The following is a 22,101-nucleotide window of genomic DNA, read 5'->3' as shown; positions in this document are numbered from 1 at the left end:
TTCCGGGGGGCTACTTCTTGTTCTTCAATTACACTTTTTTTAAAACAAGCGTCCGACTTGTATCGCACTTTATAGTTTCTTTTATGGTTGGATTCGAAAGAGGAAATCCGATTTGTTTTACATTCTTCAGTTTAGTCATATGCATTATAAGTTCATAATTATTGTATTATTTATTATCAGTTTTTTAATCAGAATACAATGCATATAAAATCATTAAAAAATTATATAATGATTATACCGGAATTGAAAATTTAATTATACAATGTAAAAGGAATAAATATTTTCCCCCTTTTTTCCCCACACAAAATAATGAAATAATGTGCTCGCGCAGCGGGGTTTTTCGGAGCACATATTGGAGCCCGCCAGGATACCGCGATTTAAGATGCTATGGAAAAAGATATAACCGGCCTTAAGAAATGCAGAGCCTGTTAACTTCTAATTTTTTTTTTTCTATAAGTAGGTTTTAACCTCTACCTTACTCAAAAATGAGTTGTAAATTACACAATTACACAAATCTTACTAAAAAGTGTGTTGTAAACATGAGAATTTAGCTGTAAATTGATAAGAGTGGTCTATAAACTTAAATATCTTATTTACAGTCAAAAATTTCGTGTGCAATAGAATTCAGTAATAATTGCCAGAATTTAAATTAAACCAGACGGCTTTTTGCATGTTAATTTACGCAATGTATTAAATTTTAAAAAAATTTTGCCAACCCAATTTAATAAATTTTATAATATTTTTTCCATAAAAAAAAACGAATGATATTTTTCCGCTAGCGTATTGATGATTGATTGAGCCTAAGGGCATATATTGGGTTCGCAGTGTATCATCAACATCAGCTAGTCAGTAATTTCGCATTTGAATCAGTTAATTGATGATTGATGATTGATGATTGATGATTTATTATTGGGATAAGCACTGATTTAATGACTATGATTTTCATATTTGACTGTTGGTTCTAAACAATTGACCGTCTCTCCCCTTCTCTCCTTAGCTCCTCTTTCCTTGCTTCACACGTAGCATTCCGAAACGTTGTTTCCTCTGCGGGAACCGCCGCCTCCCCCGCGCAACATCTCTCTCTCTCGATCCTCCCCCCCCCCCCCCCCTCTCTATATATACACTATAATATAGTAGTACATATTTTTCGGTGATATTTGTTTGCAGTTTGCTTTCTATATTCTTCCGGACAAAAGGTAACAATAATAACCAGGGATCACGAGTATCTCGGCTGGTTCAGCTCAACAGTTTTCACTCTCCCCCATTAGAATCCCAACTCCACAGCGGTCCTCCTTCCTTCTTTTTAACCCTTCGTCTTCATCTTCTTGAATCATAACCCCGGAAAATGGTTTATACTTTGCCAGGATTACGTCTCCCCGTCGTTCCTTCATTGTTCAAGTCATCGCGGTCCCGTTTTCATGGCGATCAAAGGACTATCTCACTCTCCTTCTCTCTCCGGAAGGACACATTCTCTCGATGTACGCTTCCCTCTCACTTGCTGCTTCTCAAGTTTTAAATTTTGTGTTCGTTATTCGACTTGTAAGTGTTGTTTGTTTTGAATTCTGTTTGGTTCATGTTTCAACTAGCTATCAGAGGATTGGGGAGACCCGTTGGGTTAGCTTTTATGCTATATCGTTGTGTACATTTCCTTGGGTGAAGCGGGTTAGTTTGTTTCGGTTGTGAAAGACAGTCACGGAACTGTCGCTTTTGATGGAGATTAAACCCATCGGAGTTGTATTGTCAGGTTCTTTCTTCTATGTTTAAAATATAACTTTGTGAGCTGTAAGGTTCTGATACTAGCGACCTCCCCTTGACACTTGTTAGTACCGTTTTATTTCATTTCGTCTCAGGGCATATTATAAACTTACGAATTTTCATATGCTCTGTTTGCTGTTGGGAGATCACTTCCGAGCTAGAATTCTGGATGCCTATTGCAGATAGAACTAAGTTTTTCTCTGTGTTTATATATGTGTGTTATACGTCTTGCTTCTCTCCGAAATTTAATCCGAACTTTATATTATATATGTTTTTCAATGTCAGCCAATCCTGGCTACGCCCCTGTTATTAGCGATAGAGGCATATGTGGGCCTCTGCCTCTTGGATTGTGTTTCACCAAGCTGTATTTGCTACACAGAGCAATAATCAAATTTCGTTTGCTCCGTCATATATGTCTTCTAAAGGTCCTTGGATTAATTTTCCTTCGTCCGTTGGTTTGATATTTTTGAAGAACATCGTAAATAACTGTCAACATATAATGATCGGCCGGTTTGATTAAAAATGCATGAACGTGCTAGATTTTGGTTTGCTTGTGGAACTAATTATTCTATATATGTTGTATTGAAAACATTCTTCTTCTTCTTTTCTTGCTGACAAATGTGACTTTTTTGTAGGTTTTAAACCCTTGCTGAGAATTTTTCTCTGATTCTGATATCCACATCTCCTCCTTCGTTATATTTAGGACCAAAACCAACTCACCAATTGGGTCCTATATTAAGGACCGGAGGAGTATTATGCACTTATATGCCTTTTCTCTGACAGAGACCGCAGATTTATATATCTACTGATCACTTGAAAGGCAAGCCTTTTTTGTTATGACGACACCAAATATTGACAGCATTTCTAATTGCTACAATTGTACTCTCAAAGATTTGTGAAATTGGACATGTCCATTATCTCGAGCTTCTTGACCATATTTATTTTATAGCATTTTAACCTTTAGGACTAGAGTTTATTCTATTGTAGATGATAACTAATTTTCTAATAAAACGTAAAATTCATATTGATCCTAAGCTCTCTTTACGAAAGTTATAATATATTAATTCTTATTGAATTTAATTTTATTTCTGGAAAATCTTAATACATTTTTAAGCAATTTTTTATGAACTGTAAGCAAATATTTTATTGAACATTAGTACATCAAACACAATTAACATATTTTCAAAATTGAAATTCTATGGTCCGTGTAAGTAAATGCGGGAATCATTGGTTTTGTGTACTTGTCCTGTATTTCCATAGGCATGCCTGCTAGGTCACTGCCATTGATATTTATGTTTCTGCCTTTTGATTATTTATTATTATTAATCTCGTAGGGCGTTGGATTTCTTCAACTCCATAAATTAAGTGCATGTTCATTAATGCTTATTTTAGGCTCTTCAAAGTTTAAAGGATCTAGCTATGGAAGATGAAAATAATTTCAAAAATGGTGAAGCTGCAGCTACTGGTTACAGAGGTTTTGAGGATGTACAAGGTTTTGTTCATTCCTTGCTTGTAGGATTAAATGCCTATGTCCAATGCAAAGCTGAAATAATGGTTTCAGTTTCTGCAGACACGGAAGTAAAATTCGAAAGAAACGAAGTCGAACCCAAGATTATTCCTCCACCTGGCACTGGACAGAAAATATATGTACTCGATCCACTCTTGCAAACTTATCGTCAGCATCTTGATTTCCGGTGAGTCAACTTTCTACCTTTGGTTATAAAATCATAAATGAAATAATTATCAAGCTACCACTGGACTATAAGTTCTAATAATAAAGTTGTAAGTACCATGTTTGCGATATTTTCAAATGTTTTTTGTGTGGCGAAGAAAACAAAGAGAGAAGAACTTGACTCTTTTGCCACTCATCTCTGCCGATGGAGATACAGAGGTGTGTTAGCAGTGCTTTGAAATAAGATCCTCTATCAGAATTTACTCTTGTAGAGATATGGCCTTTTGCTTGTAGTCTGGTTATTGTGCTTCACGAAGTCTTTTTTATTTTTGAAAATTATTGCCTCCTTTTGTGTGTTCTGTAATTTTCTTTATTTCCAGAAACACAGTGAATAGGTTCAATAAAAATATGGCCAATTGTGAAAAAAGTCGCCTTACTGCCAATAAGAGTTCCTTTTTCCTACTGATTTATTAACTTTTTTCAGTTTGTACTCTACAAACTCTTACCTGCTTCACTTTTGGGGCACTGCTAGTAGTTACCTTAATATGGTAAACCATTATATTTTCTGTGGAACTACATATTTCTTGAATTACAGTTATGGACAATACAAAAGATTGCGTCATGATATTGACAAATATGAAGGTGGTTTGGAGGCTTTTTCTCGTGGTTATGAAAGATTCGGTTTCAATCGAAGGTACTATTCCATATATATTATATTTTTTGTTTCATACATTTTACTAATGCTCCATTATCAACGCAACGAAGTTTAGCCATTATATATATCATGGGCAAATTCAGGTATTTTTGTCTATTATTCTTACTTTAACACCTTCATAGAAGCCCACCCTAGTGTTGAATATTGTTTTCTTTTTTGGGATAAAATCAAACAAGAAGTCGATGAGGTCTTAAATCCTATTAAACTCAATTTCCGACTCTTGCAAAACTTTTAATGAGTATATTGTAATAACTCCAACTTGTTTTTGCAGCGCCACTGGCATTACTTACAGAGAGTGGGCACCTGCAGCTAAGGTGCAATTCATCATCCTAATTCTTAAGTTCACTTTTTTTGGTTCCAGTACCAGCATGGGACAGAATCTTTGACAACAGTGCATAGTTACTTGTATTGAAGTTTAACTTTCAATATACACTTGGTTCTCGAGTATATGAGCAATATTTTGTGCATGGTTACTGGGGTGTCAAAATTGAAATCTTTACTTCCCTCAATTTCCTTCTTCATTCTCCTGACTACAAACTTACCCTTTAGGAAATGTTTTAAAATTCATGGATTTTGCTGAGTTGCATGGTTGCGCCATGCTCTCTTTTGAAGGAGCCAATGCTTCTATCAAGAGATAGACAAAAGTAAGCATTCTAACGGAAAGCAAAATACAAGATCTTCCTGGAGATGCGTAGGAATACTTTTCGTGATTATGGGTTCTTCCTTTTTCTTCATTCTCTTTTTCTTTACAAATTAAGTCTGAATAAGAAAATATGGTTTTGGTTGTGTGGCTTTTGTCTCTGAAAACTATGAGAACATTAGTGTACCAGTCTCTTATCACACATTATGGATATTATTCGTGCTTTTTCAGTCTGCCTCGCTAATTGGAGACTTCAACAACTGGAATCCTAATGCAAATGTAATGACACAGGTATGCATGTCATCTTAGATTTGTTTAAAGTTTATGCTTTTTAAATAATTTGTTCATTAAAAAGTATATGAAAAAATAATTTATTAAAATGACAGACAGTTGTAGCATGGCTTGATTATTTTTCCGGTTTTACATTTCCCTTGTACCTCTAACAGTTATTCTCTCTGTTTGGCTTAAAATTTGTCAAATTAAAACTGATTTTTATTTCTCCTCCATTACTGTGGGGTTGGGGATGCATATTGGTAGAAGTAGCCACAGGTAAGGAGTTTAGAACTAGTTATGAGAACAATAGCAAAATTATCAGGAAGATGATGGTAGTTTTATCTAATGTAAACCCCCCTCGATAGAAATTAATCTCTCATTAAAATTTCCTTTTGAGAGTTTGTAGTTAAAGAGAACCCAAAACTTGTATATTCGCCAACTCTAAGATGATTTCTATATCTACGAGAGCGACTTTAGGCAAGGCTGACTCGCAAGAATCACCGCCTATGTAATCGACTAGAATCTTCCACTTAATTACATTTGACTTCTATACAAAATTATAGATTTTACCTAGTTACTTAATTATTTAATGGTGATTCCATTTTCTATGATGTGTTTGTGCCCATTATTTAGGGTTGTTGCTACTGCCGAATTGTTGAGGCACTGGAAACGTGTGTTAGTGGGCGCTTAAATTGGAAAGTGCTTCATAATGTTTGTGGGCCCAAAAAATATGGAGCTTGAAGGGCAAAATCTCTTTTTTAAAATGGAGATCTTTCTATGTGATTTATGTGTTTATAACAAAGCGTGGGCTCCCGGTTGCATGAGAAGGACACGATAGTCAAATTTAAATCTCAACAAAATTTTTGTATGCTTTTTTGGTCCAAACAGAATGAGTTTGGCGTGTGGGAGGTCTTCCTGCCAAACAACGTAGATGGTTCACCAGCAATTCCTCATGGTACTCGAGTGAAGGTAATTTTTCTTCTGAACGGAATACAAGTATTATCTGCTGAGTTTGGATGTTTTCCACCTCTGTTAATGATCTATTTTTTGACTGGATGTTTTATATGCAAATTGTTTACGTCTAGATCCGCATGCATACTCCCTCTGGCATTAAGGACTCAATTCCTGCTTGGATCAAGTACTCTGTGCAGGCTGAGGGTGAAATTCCTTATAATGGTATATACTATGATCCGCCAGAGGAGGTATAGTTCTGTGTTAATTCCATCCTTGTAAGTTAATTTTAGAAAAGGAGGAAATGAAGAACATAATGAATTCAGTTAGCCTATCATGCAAACTTTGGTAAAGTCTCAGATCTCATAGCATGAAGCAGAACCGTATGGAAGTTCTGATGTTATAATTCTAGAGAATCATATAAAGATATTGATATTTTGATAAAGTGGATTCTGCTATCTGGATAGACTTTAGCTAAAATGTAACCTAGCAGATGATCAGTGCTTTAATATTTTATCGGCTATTGCATATGGCAAGCTGTAGAAAATAAGTTCCTTGTTCTTTTCATTACAGGAAAGGTATGTCTTCAAACATCCACGGCCAAGGAGACCCAAGTCACTTAGAATATATGAGTCACATGTTGGAATGAGTAGTCCAGTGAGCATCCTTTACTCTTCTTTATTTTGATATGTGGTCATTTGGTGGTAACTTTGATCATGAATGCTACAATGTCAAAGAATAAATTGTTTCGAGTCTTTTGCAGGGGGAAAGATTTGAACTAAGGCAAGTGTGCTGTGTGGTTTCCGATTTGAGGGGGTGTTTGGATGGAAACTAAACCATAGTTTTAGAAGTGATTTTATGGTATACGAAGTAAATATGTGAAAAAGTTTATCTCCATTTGCTAAAAAATACTTTTAAAAAGCACTTCTCATGATATCCAAACACCCCCTTAAAAGCATTCAGACATCATGAGCTGATCTATCTAGCCTATAAAATACAGGTTGGGCCAGTTAATATAAGGCCCGTTTGAGTTTAACTTTTCTGACCAGTATGAATCGGCCTTATAAAATGGGTAAAAAAAGGGTTGAATGGCCCATCCAGTGAGCGGGCTTGTAGCACAGATAGGCAACAAAATACAAGCTATTTTGATATTTGTTTTAATAGATGTGTATCTGTGTGTCTTACACAGTAGTTTAGTTATAATTTTAGACTGGGCCGCCAAGTTACCAACTGCGTTCAAGAGAAGGCACTTATTGGAATGGTTTGTTTTCCTATCACTAACATTGCAGAAAATTTTGGCTGCAGGAGCCAAAAATCAACACATATGCCAATTTTAGAGATGAAGTTTTGCCGCGCATAAAAAAGCTTGGATATAATGCAGTGCAGATTATGGCCATCCAAGAGCATTCTTATTATGCTAGCTTTGGGTAACTCTTCAAAGTGCTGCTACTGGATTTTGAAAATGATAGGCAGTTTTCTTTTATATTTTATATTTCATGGGGTGTTGATGATGTCTTTGCCAAGTTGACCATCATTCTGCGTTGTGTAGGTACCATGTTACAAATTTCTTTGCACCTAGCAGCCGATTTGGAACACCTGACGAACTGAAGTCTTTAATTGATAGAGCTCATGAATTAGGTCTGCTTGTTCTGATGGATATTGTACATAGGTAGGGTTTGCTCATAGTGTTATTTTTATTCTTCTAGTTTTTTAACCAATATAGCTTGACTGCTGTACTCTTTGGCTAGATCTTATTATTATTTTTCCTACCTGATGAATGCAGCCATGCATCAAATAATACGTTGGATGGACTGAACATGTTTGATGGAACTGATAGCCAATACTTCCATTCGGGGTCACGAGGTTATCATTGGATGTGGGATTCTCGCCTTTTTAACTATGGGAGTTGGGAAGTAAGCAATATCTTTGCAGAATCCATTGAGATAGTTCTACCAACATTTGCTCCCAAGGTTTTGAATTGAATATTGCTTTAGGTTCTGAGATTTCTTATCTCAAATGCAAGATGGTGGCTGGATGAATATAAGTTTGACGGGTTCCGATTTGACGGTATCACGTCAATGATGTACAATCATCATGGACTACAGGTACATCCCAATATTCACAACCACTCTCTGGTTTCCTGTTATTATGTGATGACTTCGTAATTAGTCATCAACGGATACAGACTTCCGGGATTACCAATTTAAAAATGTGGGTAAAAACATACACACTGCTATGTATTTTCTTTGACTTGCGAATAGAAACATGATTCCTGCAATTGTATTTCACTCTTGATTGAGATTCTTGGCGTTCTTTTTTAATCCTGAAAAGGTTGTCTGCACCTACCGTGCTGACATTACTCTTGCGATATCGATGAAAGGCGTGTTAGGAAACTAATGAAAGATTTTCCAACAGAGGGCTATCACTTTCATGAGAAGCCACTCCCTCTCCTGCTTTTTTGTTTAGAGAAAAATTCTTCCTTGCCTGCTGCAGGTAGCTTTTACAGGAAACTACAGTGAGTATTTTGGATATGCAACAGATGTTGATGCTGTGGTTTACTTGATGCTAGTTAACGATCTTATTCATGGACTCTTCCCCGAGGCTGTTACAGTTGGCGAAGATGTATGTTACCTTATCAAAAATCATAAAAAGTATATTTTAGAAATTTTTACATCTTAATCAATTAATCGCTCCCTTCTCATTTGGGTGAGTAGTTTTACATGATATGGTGTTCGAACTGTGTGCTCAGTTCAGTTGAATTTGATCCTTCGCTATATTTCCGCCTATACACGTCTCCTTCTATTTACAGGTCAGCGGAATGCCAACACTCTGTCTTCCTACGAAAGATGGTGGGGTTGGCTTTGATTATCGCCTGCATATGGCTATTGCCGACAAGTGGATTGAACTTCTCAAGTAACTTCTTTCATCATTTTAGAGTCCAAGCACAGCATATAAATCATTTTAGAGTCCAAGCGCAGCATATAAACTCCCCCCCCCCCCCGGGGGGAATAGTCATAGTCGGAATTAATTTTACTTAAAACATATGAAACTCCAGCATGAAGTAGACTTGCTTATTTTAATATGTTGATCCTATGTGTCAAATTTTGAGATAACCAGAGAGTGGTGCTGCAGCTTGACAACGGCACCCAAAGAATGGCCAAAACACCAAAAACTAGAGATGATCTTTATTATTTATGTAACAAAATATTCGCGAGCCATGCTTCAATCTTTAGGAAGGAATGACCTCCGATATGGTATTTAGTGTCTCCTTAACCAAATGATTATAAGTTAGGTGCTTGCAACCCTATGTATGATTACTAAATTTACAACAGGTATGTACATGCTTCTAGTTCAAACAGCTTTCACATAAGATTAATAGTAACAACGAATTTATAGGCCTTTACTGAGGGAGAAAATGATCGCTGATTTCACTCTTATCAATGATTGGCATGTACTTATGGTAGGGTGTATTTGTTCATCTGAATTTACTAGATTGTGAGCTAGTCTTTCTTTTTTATCCACTTGTTGGAGTATTTTCTGTTCCTTTTATAGCGGGGAAGATGTGATGGTTTTCTGCTTTATCATATGATATCGGTGACATGAAGGCAACACCATATATCATACCCCTTATATTCAAAGTTCTTGTTTAACAACTGAGTATTCTTAAAACCCATTCCATGACTACAACCCCGGAGATAGTCGATTAAAACATGAGTGATTTCAACCAAACACTTGTGTTGTAGGAAAAGAGATGAAGATTGGAGGATGGGTGATATAGTGTACACACTCACCAACAGGAGGTGGTCGGAAAATTGTGTGGCTTATGCTGAAAGTCATGATCAAGCCTTGGTTGGTGACAAGACTATTGCATTTTGGTTGATGGACAAGGTGATTCGTATATTACGTTTCTGGCCTCTGGCCTATGCTTTTGAGTTCCTTTTGTTTCGGGCATAGACATAAGCAATGCTTGTTTACATTAAATCTTGTAAGATTGGATAAATTACCCTGCATTCTTTTGCCTATTTCAGGATATGTATGACTTCATGGCTCTAGACAGACCATCAAATCCTGTCATAGATCGCGGCATAGCATTACATAAAATGATTAGGCTTATTACCATGGCCCTTGGTGGTGAAGGGTATCTGAATTTTATGGGAAATGAATTCGGCCATCCTGGTACGTAAATGTGGCCCACTCTCTCATTTTTCACATTGAGGAATCACTGCCTTTTATAGTCAGTGATTTTGAGCCTTTACTGGTTGTGATGTTTTATGAACAATTGTTAAGTTTACCCCTTTAATGTTTGCGTCCAGAGTGGATTGATTTTCCAAGGGGTGATCAGCGTCTCCCTAATGGCAAAATAGTCCCCGGAAACAATAACAGTTTTGACAAGTGCAGGCGGAGATTTGACTTGGTAAGTTCGAGTTGCTCATAATTTGTGCATTTGCTGCTTTAGATTCCTGCTATTTTCATTTATGGGGTTTTAATTATTTTGAAAACAAATGTTCATTTTGTTAGTTGTGAATTATAAAACTTGTGCTTTAGCCCTCGCAAGAGGAGACCAAGCCCTTGGACTTATTTATTCTGGCAACTAGAGTGAACCATTATATTCAGCTTATAACCAGAGTTTCATTCACTTCATGTACTGCAAGGGATTAGCCAGTGGTTTTGCATGTTTATTGTTGTTCTTTTATGATATAATTTTTTATTAGATGGACGTGTTTTTTTATTCTCGCGTAGTTATCAAGAATCAAGATTCTTTACTCAATATGGAAATCATTCAACTGATGAAAGTTTTTGATTGGGGTTCCATCTCGAGACCACAATCAAGCTAAATCATTATAATAATTGGGAAAGAGATGCAGATTTCAGCAGCGCTTAGCTTATATGTAGTTTAATTTCTTCTTTATATGTATTATGTGGGTTTTGGTCTTGCCTTTTCAAATTTTTTTTTGGGGATTTTCACCGATTTTAAATCTATGGTGATGATAGATGACGGTGATTTTGTACGTGTGCGCGTCAGAGAGAGACCAATCAGACCATGTTCTTGTTACAGAATACTCTGTTCTCCCCCTATATCTTCTCCGTGGATTTGCTCAGTTGATATATACATAATGAACTGTTAGAATACATGGTACATATTATTAGGTGCTTAGATACGCACAGAATCTTGAAAATGCATGTTATAAAATAATATCTTCGGTTTTATCTATAAAATTTACTTGGTGATCAATTGCACCACAAAGTGAATTTTACATTAAGGACCAAAGTCAATAAGTAAGCAGATAGTGTAAAAAGTAACTATTGCATTTTGTTAAACAGGTTTGTGTCTATGCATCTCAAAGTTGCATGTTCTCAAACTCAAGTTATTAAATACTCCTCCAGTCCTTAATGTAAGATCCATTTAACTAATTAGATTAAAGAAATTAGGTAAGTTAGTTAATTATAAGAAAAGTGACACATTTTTCCTAAAACACCATAATCATCTTTCTTAATACCCTCCTCTCTTTGCTACTTGATTATGGTTGAGGGAATATCTATAGGGATAATTTAGATAAAATTGATAAATATGACAAAAGGATCTTATATTTAGGACCAAAACTAATTTAAAAATTAGGTCCTATATTAAGGACCGGAGGAGTAAATATGCAGATGGTGGGAGAAAAAAGAAATTAGAATTCAAGGCTCGGGAACACACAGCTCCAAATGTTTATTAGAGCTAACAATAATTTTGAAGTTTGCACGGTTTTCTTGGATAGGATCTATTAGTTTCATGGTCAAAACTCCTTGAATAGTTCATTTGATTACTATCTAAATTATTGTCAAAGCTTGTTCAGAATAAACAAAATAAGTTGTGGCCTGTTTACCAGGGGGATGCAGAGTATCTAAGATATCGTGGGATGCAAGAATTTGATCAGGCCATGCAGCGCCTTGAAGAAAAATTTAATGTGAGTGATATTTTCTGCTGCCTCCTCTATATTTCAACACATTGCCAAAGAAGTCTCTTAACGTTGAAGGGATATGTTACCATGATTTCATGGTGGTTGATCTTTCCCCTTTTGGGGCAACCTGACGATGACCTGTGTGAAGTTGAAATTGAGGTCCATCACCTGTGGAAGCAAATAATCTATTTTCTGTCTCATCTGAGATATACACTTGCTGCACGGTTTTGTTATTTCTTCTCTTTCTTTGAGATATAATTTCACCTTGAGGAAGTAACAAGGCTTAACTGTCAACGCAGTTCATGACTTCTATGCACCAATATATATCAAGAAAAGACGAAGATGACAAGATAATAGTCTTTGAAAGGGGCAGCCTCGTATTTGTATTCAACTTTCACTGGTCCAACAGCTATTTTGATTACAGAATTGGCTGCTTAAAGCCCGGGAAATACCAGGTACGATCCCGTGTTTTGGCAATGAAGAAAAGCTTTTGCATCATTGCTTATCCAAGACATGTTCTATTTTTATAACGGTTTCTCTCTTGCTTTTTTCTAGGTTGTCTTGGATTCAGATGATCCGTTGTTTGGAGGCTTCAATAGGCTCGATCATACTGCTGAGTACTTCACCTCTGTACGAGACCTGTCTCAACTCAATTGTGGCGCACATGCATGCCTCTGTTTTCTGTGCATGCGTTTACATTCGTATTGGTGTTTTTTTTTTTTTTCATTCTGACCCCTAAACAGCTTTCTCTAAAGTTTTTCAATTGACCATACAGGAAGGGTGGTATGATGATCGTCCTCGTTCCTTTCTAGTATATGCACCTGCAAGAACAGCTGTGGTGTATGCCCCTGCAGATTAACTTGAAGGCTAAGCCACTGTTAAGAAAACTTCGTGCAGGCCCGTGCATGTGGGAAGCACGATATGTTTGGAAATTCCCTCCTACTCAAATTCGACCAACACATTTGCTCCTCGAGTTTAAACCCCCCCACCCCCCCCCCCCCCGGGGGGGGGGGTTAGCATAGAAGCAGAATATCGATCACTGTGGAACGCTATTAATTTTTGTGAGGCTCGAAGTCTTGTATTGTACTACGTTCAGTATGCCCTTCTAGGTATTCCTTGCAATAGGCATTCTGTTACAGTGGGATACAAGTAAAGTTCAAAAGTACAGTCCTTGTTTTCACGGCAACCTGTCCAATAAGTGCAACCTCGGCATTTTGGAAACGAGTCTGGACGCGTCAGTAATTTTACAATGATATACACTGAGGTCAAATAATGATGATTTACCGTGCTGATTTGGCCGGGGAACTCCATTTTCCTGTTTTATTTTTACCCTGAAGCCTATGCTTTTTAAATGCTCGGGACCGTTTTCAAGTAGTTGTCCATTGATCAAGAATGTGTACTTTGTGCTGAACGCGGCTAAAATGCAAGTCGAGATATGAGAGAATGAAAAACAATTCCAGATCGCAACTATTATCGAACAAAGTAATTTTAACTAGAAGCTAACGAACAATCACATGGTGACCTGACGGAGATAAAACCCGATATTATCTTACATAACAGGATGCAGCCATACCCAGAAAAATTAATCAGAGCACCGCCTCAGTAAAGCCTAAGTGCTAATGAAGCTAGTTTCAGATGCAGAGCTACGAGGCAACTGGTGCAAGACACTTGTAGGCGAAGAGGTTGTGGTGGATGATCTGAGCGCCTCTGCTAGTGGTCCTCCCATTGAAGCCACATGATTAGCCGAAGAGGCCCATCCTCCTGCCCAATTGACCTGCAAGTGCTGTGGGCCCGCATTCGCACTTCTGGGACACGGATCCTCTGCATCATCGCCTGTGGACAGTTTCAGCGACACGTCCGACGAAGCATTTCCGGGCATTGAGATAGAGAGGCATGTGGCTGAGTGGATGGACGTGGCGTTACTTTCGGCATTGTCAGGTTCCTGAAGTGGTCGGGGCCAATCATCGAAAAAATGTCGCAGAATATGCCCATCTGATCTCCCTTCACCATCCACATTATCCCGGCTACGGTTTTCAAATATGCTCTCCTTTTCATTCTTGATGGTCCCAGATGAACTACGGAGGAAGAACCACAAACACGCATGTAAGACACCAACCAGAGAATTACAAGAAAACGAACCAAAACGATAAAAGGCTATAGGGGGAATGCTTTTATATCGTCTTAGAAAGAATAGGCAGGGTGTCATTTGATCAGCATCTAACGCACTCCCCTTTTTGATTAATGGGGCAAGATGAGGGCTTTCATTAAGGTCCTACCTATTCGACATCACTCCCTGAGGTGAAGACATTATTCACCTTTTAATTACTCAAGTTTAAATCAAACAAACTTGAATTCACTTTTAGAATATCAAGATATGGTTTTGGAAATAAATGTTGACAAGGAGGAAAAACGTCCAAAATAGATACAGGATGTCCCGCACAAGCAAATTAAGTCCCTCGTAGCAAAAAAAAAAAAAAAGGACCCTTTACCGAAAGAAACTAATTTCCACTGTAGTCCATGTCCAGTTATCTTAAAATCTTGGATGCTGATTTGCCATCTTACACAACGGTGGCCGAGAAAAAATTACCATCGTTTCAGCTGGAGGAGATCGATAGGGGATCTCAACGGTGCTGGTGTCATATGCGGGGCAGACACAGAGGCAGTTGTAGCAGAGGGACACCCGACGCCGCTGCCGGCGGTGGCAGGGCCAACGCCTCCCGCAGTGGTTGGTGTGGGTACTTCCACAGGCTTTCTTGAACGGTTTCGACCGCGATGCATGTGGCGCTCACAGTACTTCTGGCCGGCAACCACGTCTCTCGAGCACCTCCATTTCTTGCCGTCCGTCCTTCGGCAGCGGCCGGGCTCGGGATCCATGGTCGCTCCTCCCCAGTATCCCGATTGCAACACTAATGCAGTAGTTCAAAGATTAATGCAAAACGCAAACTTCCATTTAGACAGGCGAATGCCGAAAGGCATCAACAAAGAATCCAGCATAAAGTAAGGGAAGCATAAGAGAGAAAACGTTGAACTATCAGTTCATGACAGTAAAACAAAATTGTGCGTGTCTTTAGGTGGCATAGAAAGGGAATCTTACATGACATAGTTACAGGAATGAAGAGGGAAACTTACGAGAAGGTTGGTAATGGAGGAAATAAGGAGCGGAATGAAAAAGGCCCTTCTTAATTGGAAGAAGCAGTTCAGGCGGAACAGCAGCACCCGCCAACATGTACCTGAATATCAGTGCCTGCAACTCCAGCTCCTGCCACTGAGCCGCACTGAAATAACTTCCCATTCCTAGTACAAACCAAAAATAATTTCATGAGCAGAAAGCAGAACAAGAAGCAGCCAAAACACAGATAAATCCGAGAGAACAGATGAAAGTATCGATAAGAAAGCAAGAAACTCAGAAGCTAATCAAACCTCAGCTAGTTTCTCTCACACAGGAAAAATTGGGGGAAAAAAAAACGGCATTGATGGAAATCTCACTTGGAAATCTGGGCGTGGCTAGCGAGGAATCAGAAAATGCAGAGAGCGAGCTGACTTTGGTGTTGAGTTCAGGCACAAAGAGTGGGAGAGCAGGCGAAGAGGGGGATGAATGTGGGGGCGGGTGTAGATGGGATTCAAGCATGAGCCTTGGCATCTTTGCAAAATGTTGTTCTTCTGATTCAGACTCGTGCTGGTTTTTCCATTGCTTCAGATGGAAGTCCATTGAGAGAGAAGACCCGGGGGGGGGGGGTGTGGGGTGGGGGCTGGACCTGGGTTTAGTAGTTGAGGGTAATTAGGCTTTCGTGGGGGGTGTGTTGGAGAAGTGAAGAGCAAGTTTGTAAAAAGGCTTTTTGCAGAGAGTTGCGCAGTTTGCTTTATAGCTTTTTTTTGGCAGATACCTTTGAGACAGAGGGAGGGTGAGTGGAGAGGGAAGAGGAGGATTCTGACAGCAAAGCCTGCAAAGTTTGTTTTGAAGGGGTAGGGAAGTGTGGGGAGGGCATAGAGCACTTGAGAAAAAGACAGTGAGACAGGACAGTTGAGAGGGGAAAAGAAAGAGAAGGAAACAGTAAAATAATGGAACAAGGAGATAGCTAGAGAAGAGAGTTGAAAGGAAGAACCTGCAGCCTGTCTGTCTTTCTGCTTTTGCCTTGGAAATACCACTAAATATGCCACACCCGCTTTCCTATTGAAATACCACTACTGCTACTCCACGGCCCAAATTTAGGAGGTGTTTGAATAGAAACCAAATCATAATTTTAAAAGTATTTTTACAGATTACGAAATAAATATGTAGAGGAGATTATCTCGTTTTGCGGAAAAATGATTCTAAAACCGTGGTTTTAGTTTTACCAAACACCCCCTTATACCAGTAGTATTAATGTATTGCTATTATGAATACGTTGTTATTAAAATAAGAATAAACTAAAGAAGTGAGTTTGTCTTGTAACGCTGATTAATTTAGGATTTGGATTCCCCAGGATGCGGCTGGGCTTTGGATGAATGTGGGAGGAGTCAGAAACAAAAGCAAGAAGGGAAGGGCCGAAGGGGAAGGCAGAGAAGGGGTGTCAGAGATGGGAGGTTTGAGGGCAGTCCGACAGGGCAGCTGGTAAGAGAGGATACCATCATTATCATTCGCCCTCTTCCACGAGAATGCTTTTCAACGTTCTCTCGTCACTTTCCACACTCTGATCATATCATATCCGCTTCTTCCAACTTCTGCTGTTCCTGCTGCGGTCTGTTATTAAAAGTGGAGAAAAATATATCGACAATTTATATCGTCAAAACAGTAGCACTACTGTAATAGTATATGCTTTGAAAACTTACAACCTTTTTTCATTCACAGTAAGCGCGCTGATTTCACTGTTTGCATTCAAACGGGGTCAGTCATTTCTGGGCGTTCCTAAGGGTTGAAAAGGTTGGGTCGATCGTTACCAGATAAAGAAGTGAGGAATTTAATAAGCCATTGTCCGGCCGCTGCCACTGTCAGCCAATGCTTCCATCAAGACGCGCTCCTCATAACCATGTTCAATTCAATGCAGCATTGATACGGTTGGAGTATAGGTGTGTCAGCCATGAACCCTGACGCATTTACCGCTCCCAATATACATTGCACAATTGTCCCCACATCCTTCCAAGTTCACCACCTTCAAACACATCATGCAAAATTCAAAAAAGTACAGCCTCCCTCATTAATATAAAAATTACCGTAAAAAACTTTGTCAATTTAATTATTTATCAAAAAGTATATAATATTATTTTTCTTAAAATACTGTTAGTCATATGTATTTAAAAACTGAACTCTCTGAGAAAAACTTTTTAAGTATATACAATTGATCTGGATTTTTTTAAAAAAAATTGGAAATAAAAGTAAATGAATGGACGCCCTATATTCATTATGTTCAGAAACTAAGGGAGCGTGAAATAAGCCATGTTATTTATGAAACATGATTTAGTGATCAAGTTTCCAGCGAAACACGCCAAAAAACACTGAGTTGGAATGGATTCATGTGGCTATATATACAGTATAAAAACTGAGTTACACACACACAATTCATGCATATATAAATATATACATATAGTGAATAATTTGACACCCTCATCAAAAAAAATTTGAGACGAATTTTTTCACTACGATGCGCTTTTACTTTTTAATAGTCATGCGTGAGCAAAGTAATGTACAGATAAAAGAGAACGGGCGCACAGTAGGAGGACAGGAGAGTTTAATTCCACGGGACCCCCTGATTGATCTATCACCTCCTCCTTTATTTCTTGGGGAGTGACTTCTTCTTTTTTTTGGGTACAACTGGGGAGTGATATTTTAATTCTTCAAAACACTAACACCACTCAGGACTTCAAAAAAACTTCTAAAGTAATGAATCGCAATGTGATCTCTTTATTAGTGTTAACAGAAGAAGCGCTATGAAAATAAATTATTGAAATTGAAAATATAACACAGTTGAAATGTAAAAAAAAAAAAACACCAGAATAGAAGATTGTTCATCGTCTGACTCTCATCAGGTTTTTCCCCTTCTCGCAGTGTTATCAGTTGACGTACGACGAATGTGTGAGAGAGCATCACATGCGATGGGGGGCACATGAGGGGGAGGATTATACAGGAGGATGCAGGTAGAGATCCGAATGTAAATATATATAACTGGGTCGGATTTCCCACCGAGAGAAGCGAACCAGGAAAGGAGATCCACGTCATCATGACCTTTTCATGTGGCCAGATCGATTAGAGAAAATGGAATTATAGAGAACAAAACAGTGAATTATAGGAAGTGAAAAGGGAAATAGTTGCATGAATTTTTGAGAGGATGGATCTGCAGGGGCCAGGGAGAATCCAATGAAGTAATTGCTGTGCTGCCACCCACGTCTCAAGTTGTGGCATCACCAACATGTCAACCCAGTCAACGAACAAAGATTCACCACCCTCACATCTGTTTCCTTTTCCCCCCAAATGCACCAAAATAGGGTGCAACTTCACTCTCCCACATTCAAGCCCATTCAATTTGCTCCCCCCCCCCCCCCTCAAGTGGGACGCTTTGCCCTGCCCTCTTGTTCTACTCCCCACCATGCCTCTTCCTCCCGCTATTCTTGTTTTATTATCCCCGCTTTAATTCCCTACTTACCTAAATTCCCCAACACGAGTTTTTAGCAAACTGGAAAAAAATGCAAATCAAATTTCTTTAATTTTTTTTAAAACAGGGGGAAAAAATGGAGAACAAGAGATTGTATTCACAAGAGATCCAGGGGAAAGAGATGCCATTCACTACTTAATTGTAAATGGCCTTGGAATTTTTGAAACCCATGAGAATAAATTCATGATCACGTGTATTTGTGGAGGCATGATTTAAATTAAATAATAAAAGGGGGGTGATTAAGTAATAAAAATTAGCGGGGAGAGCAGGGGCTGGGGGAAAGGAGAGAAAAGAGGGAAAGCACATGAGAGGACATGTGAGGGAAATACATCACTGACACATCATGTCAGTAAGTGTCAGAAGTAGTCAGCACCAACTGACTGCCTCACAAGAGACAGCGCCCACGTGGACCCCACCCCCCACTCTTTTCATTTTTCGGGTGCCCTCACCTTTTCTCTCTACGCACGCCCGCACGCCAATCCCACCCACGCTCACGTGCCTTCACGTGACCCTCCCCTCGATATTTTCCTTCCCTCTTCCTTTTTAAGAGAAAAACACTAGGAGCATAAATGAACAGATAAAAACGGCGTGGAGGGAGCCGTAACAGGAGGCTCGTCGGCTTGAGCGGGGGGCGTTTAGTTAATTATTGAGGAGGAATCAAAGATGGTGATGTCATCTCTGTTTGCATCGAGTAACACGACACATGAAGAATTTTTGGAACTCTGCAAACCCCACGCATATTTAAAATGCCAGATCCCCATCCTCTCGTTCTTCTCAACGCACCCTGCTCAATTAAAAACATCCTCCCTCATTATTAGCCTTTGCTTCCCTTGTGTTCCCCCTCCGTGCATACTGATACTCCCCAACAACGTATCTAAACAACAATTTCCCCAGCTCATAACAAGCAGTTATATTCTTCCTTTTACCAGGTTTCATGCAATACTCTACTAGTACACCTCTTTATCGTATGATCAAGGATCTGCTATATATGTGTGTGTGTGTATTTATCATCCCATATATCATTATATTCGGATAAACTAACACACATCAGGTGGGTGTATTTCATTCACATCAAAGAACCGCTTAATAAAATATGAGTAAATTTCGAATTATTTCACGAGGCTATTAATGAATGAAAATCCTGCCGGGCCCTGGAAGCTCTTCCCAGATGAAACGGGCACGGTATGCAACTCAACGGGCCCATTTAACCGGATAGTAAGGTGGACTAGATTGGGCCGGGCCACTATTCCAGTTTACGGTCCCCCTCTCCAGTAAAGTGTTCAGAAAAATAGTCACCCACAAAAAAAGACGTTCAGATAAACTGTTCATCTTTTGTTCTTCTTCTTCTTCGGGCCCGGCAATACAAAATACCCCACACCTTTGGTATCCGCCCACAATTTCTTCCTAACGGTCTTAGGAGCCCAAAAACTCGAGATGCAGGCCTATTTAATTCTCTTTCTTTTTTTTTCCTTAAAATCTGGGCCGAACAATCGCACTCTCGAGTCTCGACGAAGTCCTCCCCCACCACCCAAAAAAGGCTGCGATCATTGTCTTTTAACTGCACCATACCCCATATTTACTACTTGAGATCATCTCTGTGTGACTGTTTGTCACTAGACTATGAGGATGGTGCAATTCGCTCAGACTGAGGACGACTCATGGTTGACTCGGACTAAATCCAGTGGTTGTTGCTCGTATCAAAGCATAGACACGAAACAATGTCGGAAAAGTGGGGTGCCTTCATTATTTGTTGCCCATTGACCGCAAACTTCACGCCGGATGGTTGCCCCCACGCGTGGTTGAATTTGCGGCCTGCCTGCCAATGCATTTGGTTCTTGATTTATTTTTCAACCCAAGCTTGACTTCCCGCACCGGCCGTCACGTCAACCTTATTTTGGAGAAGTTGTTTCTGTCACTGCCAAGATCCATCCCCACCCCCTCTTTTCCGGCGGCCCTTCCATCCAATCTTGATCATGTCTTCGTTCGGCTATTTGACAGTAAATCATTTTGGCCTCAACCGTCCTGGCAGCAACGAGGGGCACAACGTGCGAGGAGACTTGAATTTCAGATTTGTCTTGCGCGGCTGAAGCCTCCAAACTGGTTAAATAGAATGGGGCAGGGCGATGGGGTAGTAATGTGAGAAAGGAACAGAAAGAGACAAAAGCGGAATATGTATGAACACGGGGTGGGCAACAAATAATTGAGAGAGAAAGGAGCAGGTGGCATGTGGGTGAGTAACGGCTAGCGACCACGAAACTTGTGTGGGGGTGTGGGTGTGAGTTGGTAGGGCATATTACAAAATACAAAGGAAAGAAGCAGAGGTGGGTGATGTGTGCGCGCGCGCTAAATTCTAGTAGGGAGAGGCCAAGCAGCAATTAAGAATTTTGGAAACACTGGAGGAGGCCACCTCAGGGTGACGCAAAACAACGCCGTATTTAATTCCCCACCATCGCCATAAAACTCCAAATGGCAACGCGGTGGCATTTGTGCCGGTTAAAATGAAATGGTTGATTTGAAGAAAGGCACGCGGAGGAGGGGCCCCACCGCCAAAGAGAGAACGAGAGACGGCCCCCACCCGAAAAGAGATTCCACCCCCCGATTCTCATGATCTCCCCCCTTGGATTCCCTCACTGCCCTCTTCATCTCTCTCGCACTCTAATTTCTTTTATCAGTTCATCACACGACACTCCACTCTGGTCCCCCACCCGACACCCACCCCAACCCATCCTTCCATTACTTTTATAATTAAATCACACCCATCATCTTTGTTTGCAACGCGCAGATATATAATAATAGTAGTATGTGAAATGTGTAGTGAAAGTACAGGCTGAGGCAGCGATTAGAAAGGAAGTCCGGGAGGCAAGCAACGAATCTGGAGATAAGTAAAGAAGAAGAAATCCAGAATCACTTTGGGAGAGGCCCATTGCGGAAAAGCAAATGATATTTTGTCAAAAGGTCGCGCAGCCTGCGTTGTTCCTCGCTGCTCCCAACAGCTCATCCTTTTTGTCCGCCCCAGTTCTGACCTTCTCCACCGCATTCTCGTCATACTTATTATTTCCTTCGATTTAATTAATTTCTGCAACGGGGCCTGCCACGAAGGCCATGTGACTTAATTATCTGGACAAATTCAATCCAAATTTGTTCTCCAAAAAAAAAAAACAGAGAGAAGGGGGGAGTAGTTGCAATATGGGGTCTGGATCTAACTGCCAAAAATAACGGAAAACGATATTTGGATCCTGTGAATGCAACTACACGGATGCGCCTCACATGGTTTGCGGTGCTTGCTGATATAGTGACATTTTATACATATGTGCCCAGACTTCTTCCCCATCGCTGTTTTTTCCCCCATAAATTTTCCCTTTTATTAAAACGTAATATGGTGACTGTATGAGCTTGCGGCTTACTTTTTATTTGAATATAGCGATCATTAAATTAATCTTCATCGTTCATTCCACTGGAGATCGATGATAATTTATTTTTTTAAAAACAATCGATGCTTCGTTTATAGAAATAATTGACAACAAGAA

General features: G+C 39.4%; 2 protein-coding genes across 2 annotated transcripts; one reads left to right on the top strand and one right to left on the bottom strand.

The window, feature by feature from the left end:
• The first annotated feature begins 3,159 nt into the window (after positions 1-3,159).
• Positions 3,160-13,258, top strand: LOC114738446 (1,4-alpha-glucan-branching enzyme 1, chloroplastic/amyloplastic-like). The gene is made up of 21 exons (XM_028926502.1): positions 3,160-3,247; positions 3,317-3,449; positions 4,023-4,121; positions 4,414-4,456; positions 5,014-5,073; positions 5,944-6,024; positions 6,141-6,257; positions 6,580-6,663; positions 7,312-7,433; positions 7,556-7,675; positions 7,790-7,919; positions 8,001-8,111; positions 8,500-8,628; positions 8,816-8,919; positions 9,750-9,894; positions 10,035-10,182; positions 10,320-10,420; positions 11,877-11,954; positions 12,248-12,403; positions 12,504-12,578; positions 12,724-13,258. Exons 1-21 carry the CDS (start codon positions 3,175-3,177, stop codon positions 12,805-12,807), a joined length of 2,193 nt encoding a protein of 730 aa, XP_028782335.1. The 5' UTR covers positions 3,160-3,174; the 3' UTR covers positions 12,808-13,258.
• Positions 13,259-13,361: 103 nt separating this feature from the next.
• On the bottom strand, positions 13,362-15,657 carry LOC114738443 (growth-regulating factor 3). The gene is made up of 4 exons (XM_028926499.1): positions 15,435-15,657; positions 15,078-15,242; positions 14,536-14,854; positions 13,362-14,023 (listed from the first exon to the last, which is right to left on the bottom strand). Exons 1-4 carry the CDS (start codon positions 15,655-15,657, stop codon positions 13,558-13,560), a joined length of 1,173 nt encoding a protein of 390 aa, XP_028782332.1. The 3' UTR covers positions 13,362-13,557.
• Between the last annotated feature and the right edge of the window lie 6,444 nt (positions 15,658-22,101).

The sequence above is a fragment of the Neltuma alba genome, unplaced genomic scaffold (genome assembly GCF_004799145.2).
Source record: "Neltuma alba isolate B1F8T4 unplaced genomic scaffold, ASM479914v2 tig00013592_pilon, whole genome shotgun sequence".
NCBI classification, from domain to species: domain Eukaryota; kingdom Viridiplantae; phylum Streptophyta; class Magnoliopsida; order Fabales; family Fabaceae; genus Neltuma; species Neltuma alba.
The sequence above is the reverse complement of the archived record's forward strand: the minus strand, read 5'-3'. Positions and strand labels throughout refer to the sequence as shown.

Bases quoted from the DNA above. Each gene is read 5' to 3' on its own strand.
- LOC114738446 (XM_028926502.1), top strand. From the start codon at position 3,175: ATGGAAGATGAAAATAATTTCAAAAATGGTGAAGCTGCAGCTACTGGT. The intron at 3,450-4,022 runs GTGAGTCAACTT...CTTGAATTACAG, and splicing joins CGTCAGCATCTTGATTTCCG to TTATGGACAATACAAAAGAT. The intron at 8,920-9,749 runs GTAACTTCTTTC...CTTGTGTTGTAG, and splicing joins AAGTGGATTGAACTTCTCAA to GAAAAGAGATGAAGATTGGA.
- LOC114738443 (XM_028926499.1), bottom strand. From the start codon at position 15,657: ATGGACTTCCATCTGAAGCAATGGAAAAACCAGCACGAGTCTGAATCA. The intron at 15,243-15,434 runs GTGAGATTTCCA...GGTTTGTACTAG, and splicing joins AGCCACGCCCAGATTTCCAA to GAATGGGAAGTTATTTCAGT. The intron at 14,855-15,077 runs GTAAGTTTCCCT...CTACTGCATTAG, and splicing joins CCTCCATTACCAACCTTCTC to TGTTGCAATCGGGATACTGG.